Source organism: Drosophila mojavensis, unplaced genomic scaffold, assembly GCF_018153725.1.
Source record: "Drosophila mojavensis isolate 15081-1352.22 unplaced genomic scaffold, ASM1815372v1 contig_136, whole genome shotgun sequence".
NCBI lineage: Eukaryota > Metazoa > Arthropoda > Insecta > Diptera > Drosophilidae > Drosophila > Drosophila mojavensis.
This window is the reverse complement of record NW_025318667.1, coordinates 13988934-14008498: the sequence shown is the minus strand read 5'-3', so window position 1 is coordinate 14008498 and position 19565 is coordinate 13988934. Positions and strand designations below refer to the sequence as shown.

Sequence of the window (19565 nt, the reverse complement as noted above, 5' to 3'; positions counted from 1 at the left end):
ATTAAAATATTCAAAATAATAAAATTTGATCTTTAAACAAATAAAAATTAAAAAAAAAAAAAAACACACACATATAGACATGCATAAATAGAACTTATGAAAGTAAATCAAATTTGTAAACATATGCCTATAACTGTTTTGCATAACCATTTTGTACGGTTCATAGATGTATACATATATACATATATGTAAAATATATATTTATGTTCTTTATTCATCGAACGTTATGAGAAATGCCTTTTGAATGAAAAATCGATTTCATATTCACAAAAATGTACTTAGGACTTATGATTAGTTAAACGACAGCGTTAATTACTGGAAAAGACGTTGGGTTATGGTGCAACAGAGGTTAGGGAAATATTAAACTTTTAACTAGACTAGCGTTAATAGAGAATTCAAAGAGCTGGACGCTGAGCATCTTTACATATACATATAATTAATAAATTGACTTGATAAACAATCCTTTAATTAATTAACACTACTTATAGAAAAAAAAAAAAGATATACATAATTCACAATATAATATTTTTAGCCAATTTAAAAGAAATGTACAGCACTTGAAAATTATCATGCACATGGCATGGTGAGCAGAGCATTTAAGTTTATATATACATAATCATATAAAAAAACGTATTTCGATATATGTATGTATGTTGATTTTTTGGTTTTCAAATTGAATGCCTACCCTGCCCATAAGAGCAAACGCAGTATTTTGATAATATCAAGTGCATATTATTATCTACATATGTATACCAATCACTAAATGCAAATAAAAGGAAAAAACGAAACAAATATGTTTGTAACAAACATAGTTTTATTTATCTTTGCTCGCGGATCTGCGTACAGATTTCAATTTAGCTTTTAACGTTAGCGCATTTTGCGTTAGCGTGCTCCGTTTTGCGCTCTGTATAGCGCTGTTACTGTTAAAACGAGCATGTTAGCTTTACGTTGAACTCGCTACGTTGTTTTATTCGTTTTGTTTACATTCGAGCTACACATTGACATTCAACTTCCATATACATATTTTATTTATTTTTGGCAGACAACGTGCGTTTAAATGTTACGTTCTATGCTCGCATCTATGTGTATTGCGCATTTAGCGTTGTCCCAAGTGTTGCGTATTTTGAGTTTGTATTTGCTCACGTCTTTAATGACAGTTTAATATACATAATTATGAAATCAGCTGGAAACAACACATTGCGGTTTCATCGTGAAATACGTCATGCACTTTATGCAGAATTAAATTACATTTCTAGTGCCCTTGTGCAAAGGATTTGATTATGTGCGTGAGTCATTGCAACAATGCATATTGTTTTTGATTCACACTCTCTATTCCGAGCAAAACAAACACGAAAAAATACCGTTACATTATAAGTAGTTGCGAGAGGGTGTGTGTGCTTTTGGGTGGGGTACATGTGTGTATACATACACATACACGCAAACATGTCCATGCATTGCGAAGCTCTGTAGAATTCCTTTGCCTGAGCAGCACATATCTTTGTGTGTGTGTGTGTGAGAGTGTGCCGCCGCTCTTGCAAACACAGTTGGCGAGCCTAGAGTCAATGATGGAACATACAAGGAAATTGCAAAAACTCATTTGCCAATAAATTAAAAACCGGGAAAACTGCAAACCAAATCAGTTTAAATTGATTGTAACAAATACATAGTGCTCGTTCGTGGGGCAACAGGCGACGTGTTGAGGTGGACGTGATACATGGCTGCACAAAACGGCTGAAGTGCCTGTCCTCCTCGTCACATCTCTGACAACAACAAGTGATAAATAAACGCTGTCCAACTTGCAATTGTAAATAACATGTGTATGAATGAGTGTACAGACGCATTACGGCAAAACGGAAAACGCCCAGGGCGATAGCCATAAAGTGTTGCATATGACGAAAAAGGCTCCACCGTAGGAAAAGCAACAACAACAACGACAATAGCAGCAGCAATAGACAGTGTTGCCAAGTGTCGCAAACTGTAACAATAAGTCGAATAAAAAACGTAACGTCCTTGGTAACGGCAAACGTCAAAACTGGAACAGGCATAAAAAGAACAATAGGAAGAGACAAAAAGGACGGCAAAGACGCGCACGGCGCATACAGCGTGAAAAAGCAAGGTGTGCTAAAAAATATGGGTAAGTGGGTTGTTTTCAACATTTGACAAATTTGCATGAGTATGTGTGCATGTGTGTCTCTACTAAACTACCTTTGTGTATGTGTGTGTGCGTGTGCGTGAGTGTGCGTGTGTAGTGCTTGCAGGTGACAATGGTCACAGACGCAATTGACAGTTGAATGGGTTAGATACCAAACGCCGAGAGCGCTACTGAGACAGGGCGAAGATAGAGAGAGAGAAAGAGCTCGAATACAACAGAAAGAGAGTGTGAAGGCGCGCGCGTGAGAGCAAGCCGTTGAGAGTGCGAGAACGGAGCAGTGGTATGTCCTGTTATTTTTTGTTTTTATTACTAACACACAGCGAAAGCTTTTGTGTGTGTGTGTGTGTGTGTGTGTGTGAGTGTGAACACAATGTAAGCTAAAGCAGGCTTAAAAGGACACGGCAAACGTACACACGCACACACACAATATGCAAATTGCATTTTTCCTGTGCGCTTTTGTAATTTCTTTGGCTTTACGCTGCTTTGTGTCGCTTTTCTTGATGCTTGTTTCCTATTTTGCTACTGTCGCTTATTCGTTTCATGCGCTCGTGCCTTGCGCTCTGTGTGTTTCATGTGTGTGTGTGTTGTGAATGTATGTGTGTGTAGGCCAAGCCAAAGCAACCGTTAGCTGTTTGGGCCCTCGGCAGTGAACTTTTTAGTGCCTGGCTGCCAGGAAGGGCCGCAAGGAAAAGCAAAGGCCTCCGCGACTGCAACTCGAAATACGTTTCGCTGCGTTCTGCGGTTGGTGTTGTGTGTGTGTGTGTGTGTGAGTGAGTAAGAGTGAGAGTGTATGTGTGCTTGTCACGCCCCTTTGACATTTTATTTTACTTTTTTCTGAATGCACAGATATTAAACAATAGAACACTTTTGTCACATGGTTTGTTGCAGCAGCAGCAGCACCAACATCGCCCACAACAGCAGCAGTAGCAGCAGTAACAACAACAACAAAGGCTGCAGCAGCGGCAGGACCGACAGCACCTGACAGCAGCGGCGTCGGCGGCGGCGGCAGCGGCATCGACATCGGCAACGGCATCGAGATGCTGAAGGCTCTGTACGACTTTCAAGCGGTTTATCCGAAAACCATTAGCTTTGATGAGGGCGAATATTTTATACTCTACCAGACCTCCGCACGCCAACGGAATTGGTGGCAGGTGGTCAGCATGAAGGGCAACATTGGCTTTGTGCCATCCAATTACGTAATGAAGATTAAGGTAAAGTGTCTGCTTACCGAAGTGGAGTGACAGTTAATTAAGATTTTCTTGTTCGTTCGGCAGGTGGAACATGATTTTCTCATCAGCTTTCTCAACTCATCGATTGAGTCGCTGGAGAAGTGCACTGAGCCAGAGATTAATGGCATCATGTCCAGGGAGGAGCTCCTCGACAGACTGCGAGAGAAGAAGCACACCATGGAACGGCTCTATGCGGTTAGCATTGATTCAATGTAGATATACATATATATATATATATATATATATATATCGGCGATAATGATGTAGATAGAGCTATAGATAAAGATATTAAACATAGATAGATACAGATGCAGATACAGTTACAGATACAGATACAGATAGAAATTAGGATATACATACGGATACAGATACAAATATAGTAGGTCCAGATAGGTAGATAGATAGAAACGGACACAGATATATATGGATGCGTTGAGAGTCAGATACATATGCACACAGAGACCAAGATTCGGGTACATATACAGATACAGATACAAATAATGCTATAGAAACGAATGCCCATATTGATGCAGCTACATATACAACAATAGATATTCAATGTTAACTTTTCGTTTTGTTTGGCTAACCTTGCAGGAGAGCTCGGAGCGTGACGGTGACTCATCGCTGTCCTATTCGCACAGCTACAGCGACAAGCAGCAGCTGAGCGGCAGTCACAGCCACAGCCACAGCCACTCCCACCGGCACTCGCACACGCATCCGCATCAACAGAAATCCCAACAGAATAGTCCGCCTGCTACGCAACGCCTGGACATGAGCAAGAAGAGCATGTCGAGTCCGGCGGTGGGGGTCAGTGTGCAGCAATCGATGCCGGAGTCCCCTAGCATGGGCAGCATGCAGCTGCAGAGCAGCAGCTGCACCATACAGACGCCACAGCAGCAACAGCAGCAGCCCCTGCCGGCGCCTCCGCTGGCGGCCAGCACTTCTGCAGCAGCAGCAGCAGCGGCGGCTGCTGCCACACAAGCACAAAAGGTCTGCAGCTCCGTTTCGGATGTGGCGCAGGACAATAGCATCACCTCAGAGCCGTCGGAGACGACAACAACAACCACGACCACCAGCGAGGATGTGGTGACCACGTACAAGGAGACCAGCCAGCTGAGCACCAGTAACGGTGCCACATCAGCTGCAGCTGCAGCCAACGCCGCCGCCAGCGCAGCGACAGCCACTGCAACGGCAGCAGAAGCAGCCGCTGCAGCATCAGCCTCAGGATCTGTTGAAGAAGTGGGAGCAGCTATGAAGCACAAGCCACACAATGGCAACAGCTCCACGGCTATGCACGACGAGCAGCTCAGTCTGAGCCTCAGCCAGGGCGCGGACAGTGCGCCCGACAAGTCAGAGGCGAGCGATGATGGCTGCAATGGCTGCGGCGACAATAGCCAAGCGCTGGACAGCATCGACAGCCCCTCGCTCTCGCATCGATTGGGCGCCAGTCTTACAGCCGGCGCCAATGGTACTCTGGACAATGGGCGTGGCCAGCTGAAAGTTGAGTCATCCGATGTGTATCAGATTGTGGATGCACTGCGTCGCAATACGAATCTCAGCTTTGATTTGTCGTGCGAGGCGCTGCGCGTGGTGCTAACCAGCTTGGAGCAGCTATACAATGGCGCCATCAATCCGTATCTGGAGGCAGTCGCCGTGCACGTCACCGGCAAGGTGGCCACGCCCAAAGAGCTGCTGGGCATCACGCACGACTCCAAGCGATTACAATATCTGTTTGCCCAGTTGGCCGACTGCAAGAACGACACGGAACAACGCACCTGGATGCTCTACGAGGACGAGGAGGATATTATACAATTTCTCGAGGAGCTCGTTGAGATACTGGTATGGACGGTTCAAATTGAAATTGATTGAGCAAGATTGTGAAGAATAGCAAAGTGTTAGACTTTGTTCTAAAGAGGTTAAAAATGCTGAATACCATTCAGAAACTGGAAAAGCTCTAGTACTACAGGTTTGAAGATATTCCAAAGTGCCTAAATCCGTTTTTCGGATTTTAATGGATTTTGAAAACTAGCGTCCGTTACAATAACTGAATGAACTGTTGTCCTCCGGTCTTTTAATAGGAGACTATGTCTGTCCTGAAATTAAAGCGAGATAAGGCATAGAGCAGGAGAGATGTAACAGACGGATTTCTAAAATTGTGATGGCACTGATTATTATTCGCTTCATCTTGTGACCGAATCGATTAATATCGACGTTTAATTATATTCTATACTTTAATAACTAGAAAAAATTTGCCATGGATTATTATAGATTGATTTCTCTACATGTAAGATGAAATTTTGTAGATTGGCTTAAATCGATAAATATCGATTTAAGGTATAATTTCAAATTAAGGAACTAGAAACAGAATCTGTGGTCAGCATAGAGACGAAGGAACATTTAATAGAAGTATCTTTTCAGAAAACCTCGCTGAATATAAGCCACGCACTTACGCAAAATCAGATCAATCAATCAATCACTTGCGTTCTTGTATCTTTGCAGAATAACGCTGATGAGAACATCAGCTGCTATGAGATGTCGTGTGATCAATATCAGATGTTCATCAATCTGGTACAATACTATCAGATGGAGACACGTTGGTCCATCAAGAAACTGTTGCTTAAGACTTTCACTGCTGCCTGTCACTTGGATCACATCATTGTTGATATACTGCTAACCTCAGTGCTGCCCCTGGAGATTGTAAGTTAACGATTGCAACAGTTGACATGGAGTTAATTACAGTTTTCTATTCTGTCAATCAGGTGGAGGATATGAAGACGCACTTTTCCAATTTGGATCGCTTCAAACAGTTGGTCAAAATGTTAACAATCATCTTCTCACTGGGCCAGCCCATGCCCGTGAATCATCAGGGTGTGTATTACCTTGTATATATATATACATATATGTATATATCAAATGCATCCATTGTAATTTGTGATTTACAATTCAAATTTAGATTATTTGGGCGTGCACTTTGCCAGCTTTCTGCTGGAAATTGTGGAAGGAAACAATCCGGAACAGCTCGTGGACATGGTAATCGCCCTGATATTGGCCTTCAATCAACAGTTTGGCGATCATACGGTGAATGTGATCATTGAAGCCATGCAGAATCTGCCCACAGCCAAAGTGTTCACCGAGAAGCTGTTGCTGTTGCTCAATCGAGAGGGTAAGTTATATAGATACATCACATATACATACTATATAATAGAATACTTGAAATAGATGATCCAACGCGCCTGCTGAAGCATCACAATGAGCATATGAATACGGTGCTGCGCATGTTTATTGACATATTCAGCCATACGGATACGGCCGGTATGTTCTATACGAACGACATTAAGGTGCTAATCGATATTGTGGTGCGTCAGCTGTCCGATTTGGACGCGGGCAGTGCGGTAAGTACATCTATATAGGTATAGGAATGAAAAGTTTGTACATATGATAAATATATATCTGTTTATATTTCATTAAGACACGCCCATGCTATTTGGAGCTGTGCCGTCGCATCCTGCGCAACACAAACTATCAGGACCATCAGCATCGCAAGCATGATCTAATGAAGATATTTACGCGCATCTTTTGCGAAGAGACCGAATGCAGCGCATCCGATCAGCAGCTGGTGCGCGAGATAGCCAACGAATTTCCCCAATTATTTAAGGCATAAATGCAAAGAAACGAAACGGAGAAACCATAGAAAGAAGAAGAAAAGAAAACACTCCTATTAAAACAAAATTAAATTATGTAAAGCGTTGCTAGTGAGGCTACTAAATAGGCCAACAACATTTTAAATATGAAATTGTATAGTTTAGAAAACTGATCAAGTTCTTTATCATTCAAAAACTTTAGCAACTGGAACATACTTATTTATAATCTCAATTATATAAAATTCATTTATTAAGCTAAGTTTCGGTCTAACGGCATTTTCGTAGTTCATCTTAAGAGGCAGCCAACTAGTTGCATTTAAATATGAAAATATTTTGTGCTTGTGTACGTAACCATTATAGAGTTATAGACGCTCTAATATATCACGATTATGATCATGATTCTGATTGTCATATTATAATTCGATTAGAAACGGAGAATGTGTGTATGTTTAAGTAAAATGAAGCCAAAGCTAACACATTACCATAATGCTGTTTGAATGATAATTATATGAAAACCACTTCGACTATTATTCTGATTCTAATTCTGATTCTGATTCTGATTCTGATTAGTTCAGTTTTACCAAACACATGTACACGTATATACACGCATACATATATGCTATGTATTTTTAGAGATTAACAACCAAATTTATAGAACGAAAATGACAAATTTTACATCAAAATTTATAGTTAAATGTAAACCAGTGTCATACCAAATTTATAAATGACAATTGATTTGTTTAGCAACAAAATTATACATTATATAAAAACTAAAACGAGAAACTTAATAGGCAAAAAAAGATTATAAACTCACTACAAAAATGATATTTGATTGCCAGTTATATATAATATGGTAAATGATATTTAATGGAATCGAATTGAATCGGAGTACGAAACTCAATGTTAAATTTGTTTATATAATCTATGAGAAACAGAAACCAATATGCAAAATCGTCGATCGATATGTTAAAGCTCAGCCGCTAAATGGCCTAAAAAACATCAAATGGAGAACATAAGAAAGTTTATAATTAATGATAATATATAGAAGAATTATACAAATTTGTTGAGAAATAATGAAAAACACACACAATCGCACACATACACTAAGACTTACTCACTATACCCCTATCTATTACTCTTTCCCTCACTCTCTCTCTCTGTCTGTCTCTGTCTCTCTCCCCTTGTCTCTTCTAATCTATGTATTGCACTTTGTACAAGCGAAATTTTAAATAGGTTTTAAAAAACAATTAACGAAATTAGTTTATTGGTAACCAAGTTAATAAAAGACAAATCTATTAAGTTTATTGTTAAACAAAAACCAAATATTGTTGAATTGAATTAAGTAAAAGGAATGTACAAAATGCATAAACAATGATAAAGACAGCGATAAACAGCGTTAACAAAAACTAACTAAATGCAATTAATAAGCCGCACATTTCAATAAAATCTGCAACAAAACAAAAGAGAAAACATTTCAAACAAGATAACAAATTATAATTGTGCAAGATTTTAAAAGTTTTTCGATTTGACTAACAATCCACAACAGCAACAGCAACAATATTTGAAATGAACATTTAACTATTTATATATGAATATGAAATTAATTGAATTGAAACATTTTGCCACTTTGTTAATTTGATCATCTTTAGCCAAAGAGAACGAACGAATATAAAAATATTCAATATTTAAATAAAACAACAGCAAATGGCAACTTAAAAAAAAAAAAAAAAAAAAGGCAACGCAGCAAAAGACATTGAAAGTGTAACAAACAATGAAATTGCAATAATTGTAAAGAGTAACAAAATATAATATTTAAAATTAAAAATTATAACAAATAACTCGATTTCATTATTTAGTAATTTTTTTAATATTGCAGAAATTTTATTGAATAAGGGTTTGCTTACTGTATATGGAATCATATAGTTTGCAATTCTATGATATACATAGCTATTGACATTTGGTCTATTTAGATTTGTTGTTTTATCTATCCATAATCCATAGATAACTGTAGAACCATCTCAGGCTCAATATATAATTAATATTATTGGTTCGATTATGCTGTGTGCCTGACTAGAAGATATCTTGAGCCCTGATGTTTCAATAAAATGCTACACTTTGTTTTATATTTTTGCGGACAGAATAACTGCACTTAGGCAGCCGTAATTTTGCAATTAAATATGCGTGTTGCTGTATACTTGTATATAGAAATATATATATCAAATGAAAATCTCTACCTTAGTCTCCGAGATGGTTCCATGAGGGGTATGGCTAGATTCACTCAGTTCGGTGCTCTGTTCAAGAATATATAGACTGTTTAGAGTTTGCCACGCCTCCATATGTTTGTTATATATCTTTGAACAAAAACCTTATTCCCACTTTCAATGTGTTTGGGGTATATTCTTCCCATAAAAAATTCCACCACTTTTGTTTGAATTGAAACGATATTTAATGGCTTTCGCTTGCTCAACACATGGGTTAATAAATTTTATTTTGCAATTTACGAGTATAGGCTTTATAGATTGATAGAGTATTAGATATGTGTGCCTAACATGGGCACGATTAAATATGTCATTATATTATCATATGTATGTGCTTCTTGTATGTTGTCTTTATAGGCATGGCATACGTATTTATAACAATTGGTAAATAAGTTGGTTAAGTATATATATGTATATATATATAGTATAGATTGCGAGTAATATGAAATGCTAATCGATTTTGACAAGAGGACATTCTTGTGACAATACGATCCCAAACAACAGCAACATTTAACATCGTTAAAATACCATTAGGTTATATATATATATATATATATATATGTATGTAGTATGGAAACATTAGTATATATATGCGATTATTATGTAAAGTACATCCAATTTGGGCCGCTTAACAAATGGCTACAACTGTAGTTGTGAGTTTGTTTCCCGGCCTCATTTTGAAAAATGAGCCAAGTTTTCTTCCTGCCTTGCTTCTCATATTTCCTCAACGGGGGTATTCACATTCTCTTGCTAGTAGGGTAGTCCTAAGTAGATAAAGATAATTATTTATTTAAACTTTTGCTTCAAAAGTGTGACCAAGTAATACTACAATTTTGTTCACTCTCGTCTCGATCTCCTCTTTCCAACGGTTCCAGTTTTGCTGCGGTAAACAGCTATGTCGGGTGGACGTACCAGCCGGTACGACCGGTGTGCCATCGACTGAGGCTGAGAGGCAAATGCCAAGCGTGTGGACTACACACATTTGCTTTTATAGGAACATCTCGACCGGGGTCTCAGTTGCTTCAACTTCAACGCAATTTTACGCCCAGATGCGCATCTAACCTAATTCATTTATTTAGCACTTGTTCGACGAGTGAGCCAACATATTGTTCATTGCACTTTAATTCGATTTTGATTGGAAACGCTCTTATCGCATTTGTGCAGACGACCTAAGCACTGTGTCTGTCTTAGCTCGAAGTACAAGAAGCCTTGACGTCACGCTCGAAATGTTTATTTCGTTTCAATAGCTAGTAAATAGGCATGTCTATATGTATATAGTATATGAATTTGTGACTCTTCAATGGAGAGAAGTGAATAGTTAAGGGTGCTCAATTAGTATCAATGGTTTTGAATAGTGAAATAATTGATTTGTATATATGTACTTATACATACATATTTCAAAATATACAGCAATACCGTTGTATATACAATTAAGGTTAATTGAGGAACTTTCTTTCTATCTAGTTCTGCCTATATATTTCAGTACTATTTGTGGTTAATATACATAAGGCCATCTGATTGGAACTCATTAGATATTTTACATTATACTGTTACCCTAAGGAAAATTCATATTCAATTGCACAACTCACTCCACTCACTCAGTTTAATCATCATTAGATTCAAAAATAGCGCCAATTGCTCACACATACATGAGCCCTAGTTTTCTTCCTCTTGCATTTATTTTTGGAAATCAATGAGCCGTAGTATACCGTAATTTTTTCTCCCCTATGACGTCACACCATACAGCTACTCTAGTTGAAATTCATTCATAAAAAGTTTCAACTGCAAAAAATAAGCTGGTAAAAAGAAAAAGAACAATCTACGCATTAGAGCCAGTTGAGCGAAGTTCTTTTCGCCTGGACAAAAGCGCATTGGTGCACATGTGCGATAAGCGAAATTGAATCAATCAATGGAAAATTGAGATTCATTGAGAATACTGCGGCTCAAACGCTGCGTGGGCGTTGTATGTGAGGACTTAGTGCGCTCATAATACAAATCTGGTATAAAAGGCCAGCCTGGTAACCGGGCTAGTCATTCAAGTTCCGAGACTTGCTCAAGTAACGGCAACCACATAGAGAATTCTGATCCAAGTCGAAGCACAGCGGAGTTAACAACTGCAGCACATAAACGGAGTACTTAGAACACCGAAGGATGGCCGCGAATCCCCAATGGTTAAGGCTTAACATTCTAGTTCTGCTCCTCCAGCTGGGCGGATTGAACCTCATCTATGCCAATACCGAGGCATGCAGTAATCGGCAGCAGCAATGCCCATTGCAGCCGCTGTATCGCTCAATCAACGATCATCGAAGTGACCTAGAGGAATACGACGAGCATCTTATATATAGACAAGTAAATGAGAGGGATCATAAGCCCTTGCATCGAGAGGACAGTCGGCGCGATGATTGGTCAGCACGACTAGACCCAGAGGATCGCGTCCAGTTGCTGGCTCACGATGACAGGCGGGACACTCGCAGGGAAGTGCGACAAACTACTCGTCGCGATCATGTTCGCCGAGAGGCAGAACGTGAAGATACCCATGATGCTACTCACCGAGTGGATCTGCAAAGGGAAGTACGCTCTGTTCTCCGGAGAAAGGACCATGATGATAATCGTAGGGAACAGCGCAACGATTTCCGAAGGGAACAACGTGATGCTGTTAACCGAGATGACCGTGTAGATCTCCGAAGGGAAAGCCACTCTGATATCCGAAGGGAGGAACGTGATGATCTTCGCATAGAAAGCCGCAATGATTTCCAAAGAGAGGAAGGTGATGCCAATCGCCAAAAGGAACGCGAAGATCTCCGAAGGGAAGAAAGCTCTGATCTCCGAATGGAAGAACGTTTTGATGTTCGGCGAGAAGAACGCGAAAAGGATATCGGCCGAGAGGAACGTGATGCTATTCGCATGGAAATCCGCGATGATTTCCGAAGAGAGGAACGCGATGATATTCGTCGAGAAGATCTCCGAAGGGAGGAACGTGATGATCTTCGCACCGTAAGTCACAACAATTTCCAAAGAGTGGAACGTGATGATATTCGCCGAGAGAAGCGTGATTCTATTCGCATGGCAAACCGCGATGATTTCCGAAGAGAGGAACGCGATGATATTCGCCGAGAAGATCTCCGAAGGGTAGTACGATCTGATCTCCGTAGGGAAGAACATGATGATATTCGTCGAGAGGAACGCGATACTTCCCAAAGAGAGGAACGCAAAGATTCCCGAAGAGAGGAGCGTGACGATCTTCGCACCGTAGGCCACAACAATTTCCAAAGGGAGGAACGTGATGATACTCGGCGAGAGGAGAGCGAAAAGGATATCCGCCGCAAGGAACGTGATGATACCCGCATGGAAAGCCGCGAAGATTTCCGAAGTGTGGGTGATTATACTCGCCGAGTGACACGCGAAGACCTCCGAAGGGACGAACGCTATGATATTCGCCGGGAAGATCTTCGAAGGGTGGTACGATCTGATCTCCGTAGGGAAGAACATGATGATATTCGTCGTGAGGAACGCGAAGATTCCCGAAGAGAGGAGCGTGATGATGCTCGCCAAAATGTAGATTCTCGAAACGAAAGACGCTCTGATCTCCAAAGGGAGGAACGTGATGATATTCGTATGGGAAGCCGCGATGATTCCCAAAGGGTGGGTGATTATACTCGCCGTGAGGAACGCGAAGACCTACGAAGGGAGGAACGCAACGATATTCACCGAGAAGGTCTCCGAAGGGAAGGACGCTTTGATCTCCGTAGGGAGGAACATGAAGAACGCGAAGCTGCCCGAAGAGAGGAACGTGAGGATGCTCGTCGAAAAGAGGACATACGAAGCGAAGGACACTTAGGTCTTCGAAGGGAGGAACGTGAAGAGGGCATCCGTCGAGAAGAACGCGAGCATCTCCGAAGGGAGGAACGTGATGATTTCCGAAGGGAAGGACGCTCTGATCTCCAAAAGAAGGAACGTGATGACGATACACGAAGAGAAGAACGCTCCGATCTCCGAAGGGAACAGCGTAATAATTTTCGTGATGATGCATTGCGACGACTTGAGTTACGAGAAGACATTCAGCGATGTGGAAATGAGGAACGTGACAGTCGTCGCTGTGAGGAAAGGTTGGAGCGTGTGGATGCAGAGCGCGATGAAAGGCGTGCCAATCGGGAGGGTATGCGACGAGTTGAAATTGAGACTACACAAAATCATGATCGAGAAGTGCGAGACTCCGATATGGTGTCTCGTCGTGGACCTCAACGTGATGGCCTTCAGCAAACAGAACGTAATAGTCGTCGTGGAGAGGAACACACTGTACAATTACGTGAAGAACGCGATACATCTCGAAGAGTGGAGCGTGAAGCTCGTCGGGATGTAATGCGAGCAGAGCGCGAAACTCGAGGACAGACTGAACGAGTTGATCTGTTGGACGCTGCTCGAAGACAGCAGCTCGAGACCCGCCGTCGTGTGAACGTGGAGCGAGATGAGATGAATCAAATAAATCAAGAGAGGAAACAAGAACGGGAGGAACCTCAGCGCTCAAGTGATCGCTATGTTGTTCGACAAGAGGAAAGAAATGATCTCCGCCTTGTAAGTCGTGGAGAACGCACTGATTTCCGTCTCGTAAACCGTGAAGAGCGAACACAGAAACACGAAGATCGTCAACTTGTTACGGAAGACATGCGGCGGATCGTTGGCGCTCGGCATGAAGAGCGTTTTGAAGATCAACATGAGAATCGACGAGACGAACGTGTTGATATCCAACGAGAGGAACGCATGGAGCGGCGAGCGAATCAAGAGGTCGACCGCCGTCACCAAGAACAGGATATCTCCCGCAGCCAGGGACACGAGCAACGAGGTGTATCTCGAAGAGAAGATCGTGATGCCGATATATCTCGACGTAGAGAACGTAGTGATATGCGGGAAGACAATCGACAACAGATCGAGAATCTTCGTGGCATGGAACGTCGTGAACGCGAGGCTTTAGCCGATAGGGGGTCAATGGACAATGAGAGGCGTGAACGTCGAGAAGATGCCAGGTTGAGTGCCCGTGTCATATCGTCAGCGTATAAGAGCAATAGTCTTGCAGACCAAAGGCTGTTTGCACAGGAAAAGTCTCTGGCCTGGCTAAGCAATAACTCCAGCAAACAGATTCTTTTGATTACAGGTCAAGCGCTAATTTTGCTAGTACTCTACTCAAAGTTGAACAGCCGTAAAGGACATGATCTTGGGTGAGTATATGACGATGATATACCCTAATATATAATTTATTCATGTAGCTTAATACACAATGGTTTCATAGACACAGACTGGGTCATCATATCCAGGGCTTTATGCATCCAGCCGGCTGTTAAGGCACACGGCTAACGCGACAAACACGGCTTTACGAGAAACTTGATAACCTGAAACGCATAAGTACCTAAGCAAATATACATACATATATACGAAAATGCTATTTAATGAAACCCTTCGTTCCCACATACCGAGCAACGAGTTGAATGCCGAGAGTGGATCTGAGAGATGTGTTTGCAAATGTATTCTACAATTTATTCTAACTGTTACTGTAAACTGTAAACTGTAAACTACACTGAACTACAAGCAAATATATAAGTTATACATAGTTGAGCATATGCAAAGCGAGAAATCTGTTTCAATTTGGTTTTCAGACTTTGCCGCCTGTGCGACCGCTGACCGCTGCCCACAAGCCCCTCAAGAATATCATATAATCCCTGATGTTCTGGCTGCGATTGTCCACATCGCATAGTTAGTCACATGCCTGCTGACCACCAAGCCATGCATACAGTACGACTATGGGTATTACCCACTTAAGAGTTACAGCACAGCCAAACACAAACACACACACACACAGACATATGAGGATACGGAAGGCTGAACTGGAAAATTATTATTGCGATTTTCCATGTCGGTTGCCTTCATCCTGGTGCGCCTTTTGTATGGCAGACAGTATCGTTGTTGATAAATTTCGCACATATTAGATGCCGGACTGCTGGTCCATACATCTTTCGGTTTTCAAAGGATTTCCCCAAAAGGCTGCCAGGACTAACTGCCCGACAGCCAAACGGCCAAACGGCCGGACTGCCCGACCAGCCAAGCAGTAAGCCATTCTTAATCAGTGCAACCAGCACAAATTTTACACAATTTTCTTCTATTGGGGATTATATCGCATGGTGAATATATGTAGACTCAACTTATGGCTAAGCACAGAGTAGACAGTCCGACAGACAGACTGACAGAGGAGACTATGTTTGTTTGTTTGCTTCTTTTTTTCCTTTTTTATTTTTTTTTTATTTTTTTATCTACATATGTACATATTTTCAGTCGAGTTATGTGATGAAGTCGTACATAAGCTCAAGGCTCGCTTGTTATACCCTCATATATATTTCACTGGAACTGAAAACGGTTTCAAGTTAATAAAAGAAACAAGTAAGAAGGCTCCAGTCGAGACTGCTCGACTAGGAGATACCCTGAACCCTCCAAGCTGATATTCTAATCATTCTGCACTTCTTCTATGTACACATACATACACATGCACTTATAAGCACGCGCTCTGCTAACTGCGCAGTAAGCAGCGGCTGCGCTTGGGCTGCGCTGCAATGTGGGCAATATTATGACAATTTATTTGTTAAATAATTTCTTTTGTAGACATACAATCTTAATGAAACTTTTAGAGCGTAAGCATATGGTGAATATGTGTGTACATTCCAAAGCACAAGTCTCTAGTACTTGAAATGCGTTTTTTACAAATTGGGGGCGAAGGGGGCGTGGTATCCAAAATCTGTAAATTACAAAATCTTTGTGTCCATTAACTCTATATACAACGCAAATTTGAAGTCTCCAGGTTTAAAAGTGTTCAAACTAGGCTGAAAAAACCATGTCGATTTTTCGATTATTCTCGATAAAAATGATATCGGATGAGTTATCGAAAAAATAAAGCAAACTCGTACTGCCTATGGTATACACGAGTATGCATGCCAAATTTCAGCTCTCTAGCTCTTATATCTTCTGAGATTCTTTTGCTCATACGGACGGACGGACGGACGGACGGACAGACGGACAGGGCTATATCGACTCAGCTCGTCGTCCTGATCAAGAATATATATACTTTATGGGGTCTGCGATGATTCCTTCTGCCTGTTACATACTTTTCACAAAACCATTATACCCTGATTTCCCATTTTCAATGGGTTCAGGGTATAAAAAGAGAACATTTAATTAATTATTTTGAGATTGTGCGGCATCTACTGCTTAATGCCTGCCTTAAGCCCGGCTTAGTTCAATCTATTCTTAAGCCGGTTTAGATAATAATCTTCGCCCTTATCGCAGGCAATAAAATTGAAATTTATTTGCGATTTGTGCCATTTATTATGTGCGCTTCATTCCCATGCATAATTAGCTCTGAATTTCGGTTATTTGTACAACGAAAAAGTCTATAAAAAGTGTGTGTCTGTGGGTGTGTGCGCGTGTGTGTGTGTGTGTGTACATATTTTAACTATAATATGGGTAAGCAGCAAGTGTTGTGCTTTACGGCTGTCTATCCAAACAAACTTTCACACTACAGGGCTGGGTCATAGGACCAAGGCAAACACACACACACACACACACACGCAGAGAGAGGGCGAACAGAGAGGACATTCGCCAGGGAGAGTTATTCGATATTAAAATGCCACAAAAGCGCAATAAACCAACCAGAAAACATCATAAAAAATTGAGTTTTCAATATTTATTCGAATTAAATAATTCACGCGCGTTGGTCTGTGCGCCATAGCTGGGCAAATGAAAGCCGCACAGCCACGCAGTGATGCTACACACACACACACACGCACGAACACCAACATATACTAACAGCGAGAGAGAGACAGTAAGTGAGATGGGGTTGGGGTGGGAAGCGCGTGTGTTCGTGTGGCTAGACTACCGGAAGGGCTCAAGAAGCGTTACACAAAAACAAAAAAAAGCAACAACAAAAAAAAATGGGCGAGAAGAAGAGGCTCGGGCATCAAGGGGGCTGAATTTGGGTGTGTGTGGACTTGTATGTACGCCATTTTACGAGCATTTGAGGTTTATTTTATGCTTTTAAGCAAACACTTGCCCGCTCCCTAGAATACACAGACACACTCACCCCTACACCCAGACAGCCACACACACACACTTACACTGTCCCACCCACTTACACACAAAATGCAAAACAACATAAATTTTGAGTCAGAAATCATAAATTTCAATAAAAACAAGAAAGTACGTCTGTTGTTTGGAAGTTGACCAAACTTTTAATGCCCTTGAATGCAGCGCAGCACGAATAAATCATCGAATGAATGATTGATTGACTGATTGATGGATGGTCTACATACAACTGTAAGCTGCTGAGCAATATAGCTGAAGCTTGAGTAATATGAAATTGTATAGCTAATTGAAGGATTGACTGATTGATGGATGATTAGACTTAAGTGTAAAGCTGTGTTTGAGCATGTGAATGATTGATTGAATGCTTGATGCATACTCAGCGGATTTTCAGCTGTATTCTAAAGATCAGAAGGTCTTAAAGTTATGAAAGATCACATTGACTAACTGCTTGATTGATAGACTGATTGATAGATGATCAATGTTCAACTGTTGACTTCAGAGCAGATCTAGCTGAATTCGAATTGATGGATGATTAGTGATTTATTAGCGGATCAAAAGGTCCTAAAGCCATGAAAGGGTAGAGTAAGACTTGGTATACCTTATGCAAATACTGACAGATAGAATGATAAGGAGCGGGTGTAGTGCTGCTGTCAGTACAAATGATTGATAATCACTGCAAAGTTGAAATTTTGAGGAGCAGCTCAAATTTGTAGTTCAACTTCTTGAAATGTTCAACAGATCTCTCGAAGACAAAAGGCAGTTAGGGCTTGCAGAGCAGCCAGTCTGTATTCCATACATGTATATATCATTGCATCTAGCCTAGCCTCTATAGCACGCTGTTGTAGGGTATGATGAAAGGAGCAAAGCAGCAAATAAATACACAAACTGGAAACCAGGCAGCTCCATAGCAAGAGCAGTGAGAGTGCGCTTGCATCAATATAGACAGAGTGCAAGGCAGAGAGTAGGGTTGAAAAAGTGTTGGAAAGCACGTTTACATATGGTAGTGCTTGCACAGTTAAGTAAATGCATCAGCCAGTTGTGTTAGATAGTTGCCAATGCTTTGGCTCTAAGCTCCCAGCTCCGAGCTCTGATTGAAAGAGCTGCTGCCTTAGCTGCGATGCAGAGAACGGACTTTAAAAAGCTTTAAACTACTCCGTGACATATTGAATAAATTTATGTAATTAATTATACGAATTTGTAAGTCTAGAATTATGTGTACATATGTGAAATTCCTTTTTAAGACAGGCTAGACTGTTTATTTTATGGACTGATTTAGGAATTTGGTATTTGTGATACTGATAACAAACTCTACAAGGCAATTAGGACTACTTCACTATGTTCAACCGGTATGCCGTCCAATTGAATTAAATTCAATTCATTTACTCGAACGAACTCAAAGCCATAAAAGAATATTAATAATTGTTTATGGCGATTATTTGTATTTATTACTGAAATATTTGCTGAAATATCTGTTACTAATGAACCTGCAGATATTTTATTACAATCAGTGGTAATGTCTTAATATAGAACTGCACAATATGCAGAGGTTTTCGAAATGAAATTGGAAACGCGAATGGCGGAGCTGATTGGAAAACGCAACGAGAATCTCGATGTTGGCAACAGTGCGTGGGAGGCGCCGATAGTTATCGGGTGGGAGTGGCTATAGGGGTGGCAATGGGGGCCGGCGACATTTGCTCTGATATTTGCTAGCAATTTTCTAAATTATCAATTTCATCGGCAACTGAGCAGCTAGCGAATAAATAAATACAGAAATGATACAAAAAAAAAAAAAAAAAGTAAAAAATAGAAGGAAAATGCGTGGAAAATGGAAATCGAAATGGGCAAAAAGAAAATACAGCGAGAAAAACGAAACCATGGCACAACTGCCAACTGGTGAAATTCGTGAAAATTCGTGAAAATTCATGAAAATTCGTTTGGCAGAAAACCGCAGCAATTCGAGCAGCGACAGCAAAAATTCAGCACAACTTTGCCATTAAACGTCAATAGAGTTGAATGCGAAATAGGGCTCAGAAAATTGGGTAGAATAGGGGCATGGGGGTGGACGATTGAGGTAGTTGGTGGGGTGGCGGGGGGTTGACTGATTGGAGGGCGGCTGTGGAAGCTGCGACGCTCTAAGCGAAATGTGCAGTTAAATAAAAATCAA

The 19565-nt window shown here is 40.9% G+C and overlaps 2 protein-coding genes and 1 long non-coding RNA gene across 5 annotated transcripts; 2 read left to right on the top strand and 1 right to left on the bottom strand.

Annotated features, from left to right (window-relative positions):
- Positions 1-987: 987 nt before the first annotated feature.
- Positions 988-7564, top strand: LOC6583800 (NCK-interacting protein with SH3 domain). Of its 2 annotated transcripts, none has more exons than XM_002009429.4 (9): positions 988-2134; positions 3044-3363; positions 3427-3576; positions 3976-5220; positions 5881-6078; positions 6141-6249; positions 6335-6544; positions 6601-6773; positions 6851-7564. In XM_002009429.4, the coding sequence occupies exons 1-9, from the start codon at positions 2131-2133 to the stop codon at positions 7040-7042; spliced, it is 2601 nt and encodes an 866-aa protein (XP_002009465.3). In that variant the 5' UTR covers positions 988-2130; the 3' UTR covers positions 7043-7564. The 2 variants fall into 2 exon arrangements, with proteins under 2 accessions (XP_002009465.3, XP_032587939.1); XM_032732048.2 differs by having other exon boundaries at positions 3041-3363.
- A 1907-nt stretch (positions 7565-9471) lies between these two features.
- On the bottom strand, positions 9472-10505 carry LOC116804456. The gene is made up of 2 exons (XR_004364422.2): positions 10110-10505; positions 9472-10044 (listed from the first exon to the last, which is right to left on the bottom strand). It is a non-coding gene; the product is annotated as an uncharacterized LOC116804456 (long non-coding RNA).
- Positions 10506-11311: 806 nt separating this feature from the next.
- On the top strand, positions 11312-14892 carry LOC6583799 (trichohyalin). 2 transcript variants are annotated; one of them, XM_002009428.4, is made up of 2 exons: positions 11312-14493; positions 14565-14892. In XM_002009428.4, the coding sequence occupies exons 1-2, from the start codon at positions 11432-11434 to the stop codon at positions 14614-14616; spliced, it is 3114 nt and encodes a 1037-aa protein (XP_002009464.1). In that variant the 5' UTR covers positions 11312-11431; the 3' UTR covers positions 14617-14892. The 2 variants fall into 2 exon arrangements, with proteins under 2 accessions (XP_002009464.1, XP_043863761.1); XM_044007826.1 differs by having other exon boundaries at positions 14542-14892.
- The last annotated feature ends 4673 nt before the right edge of the window (positions 14893-19565 follow it).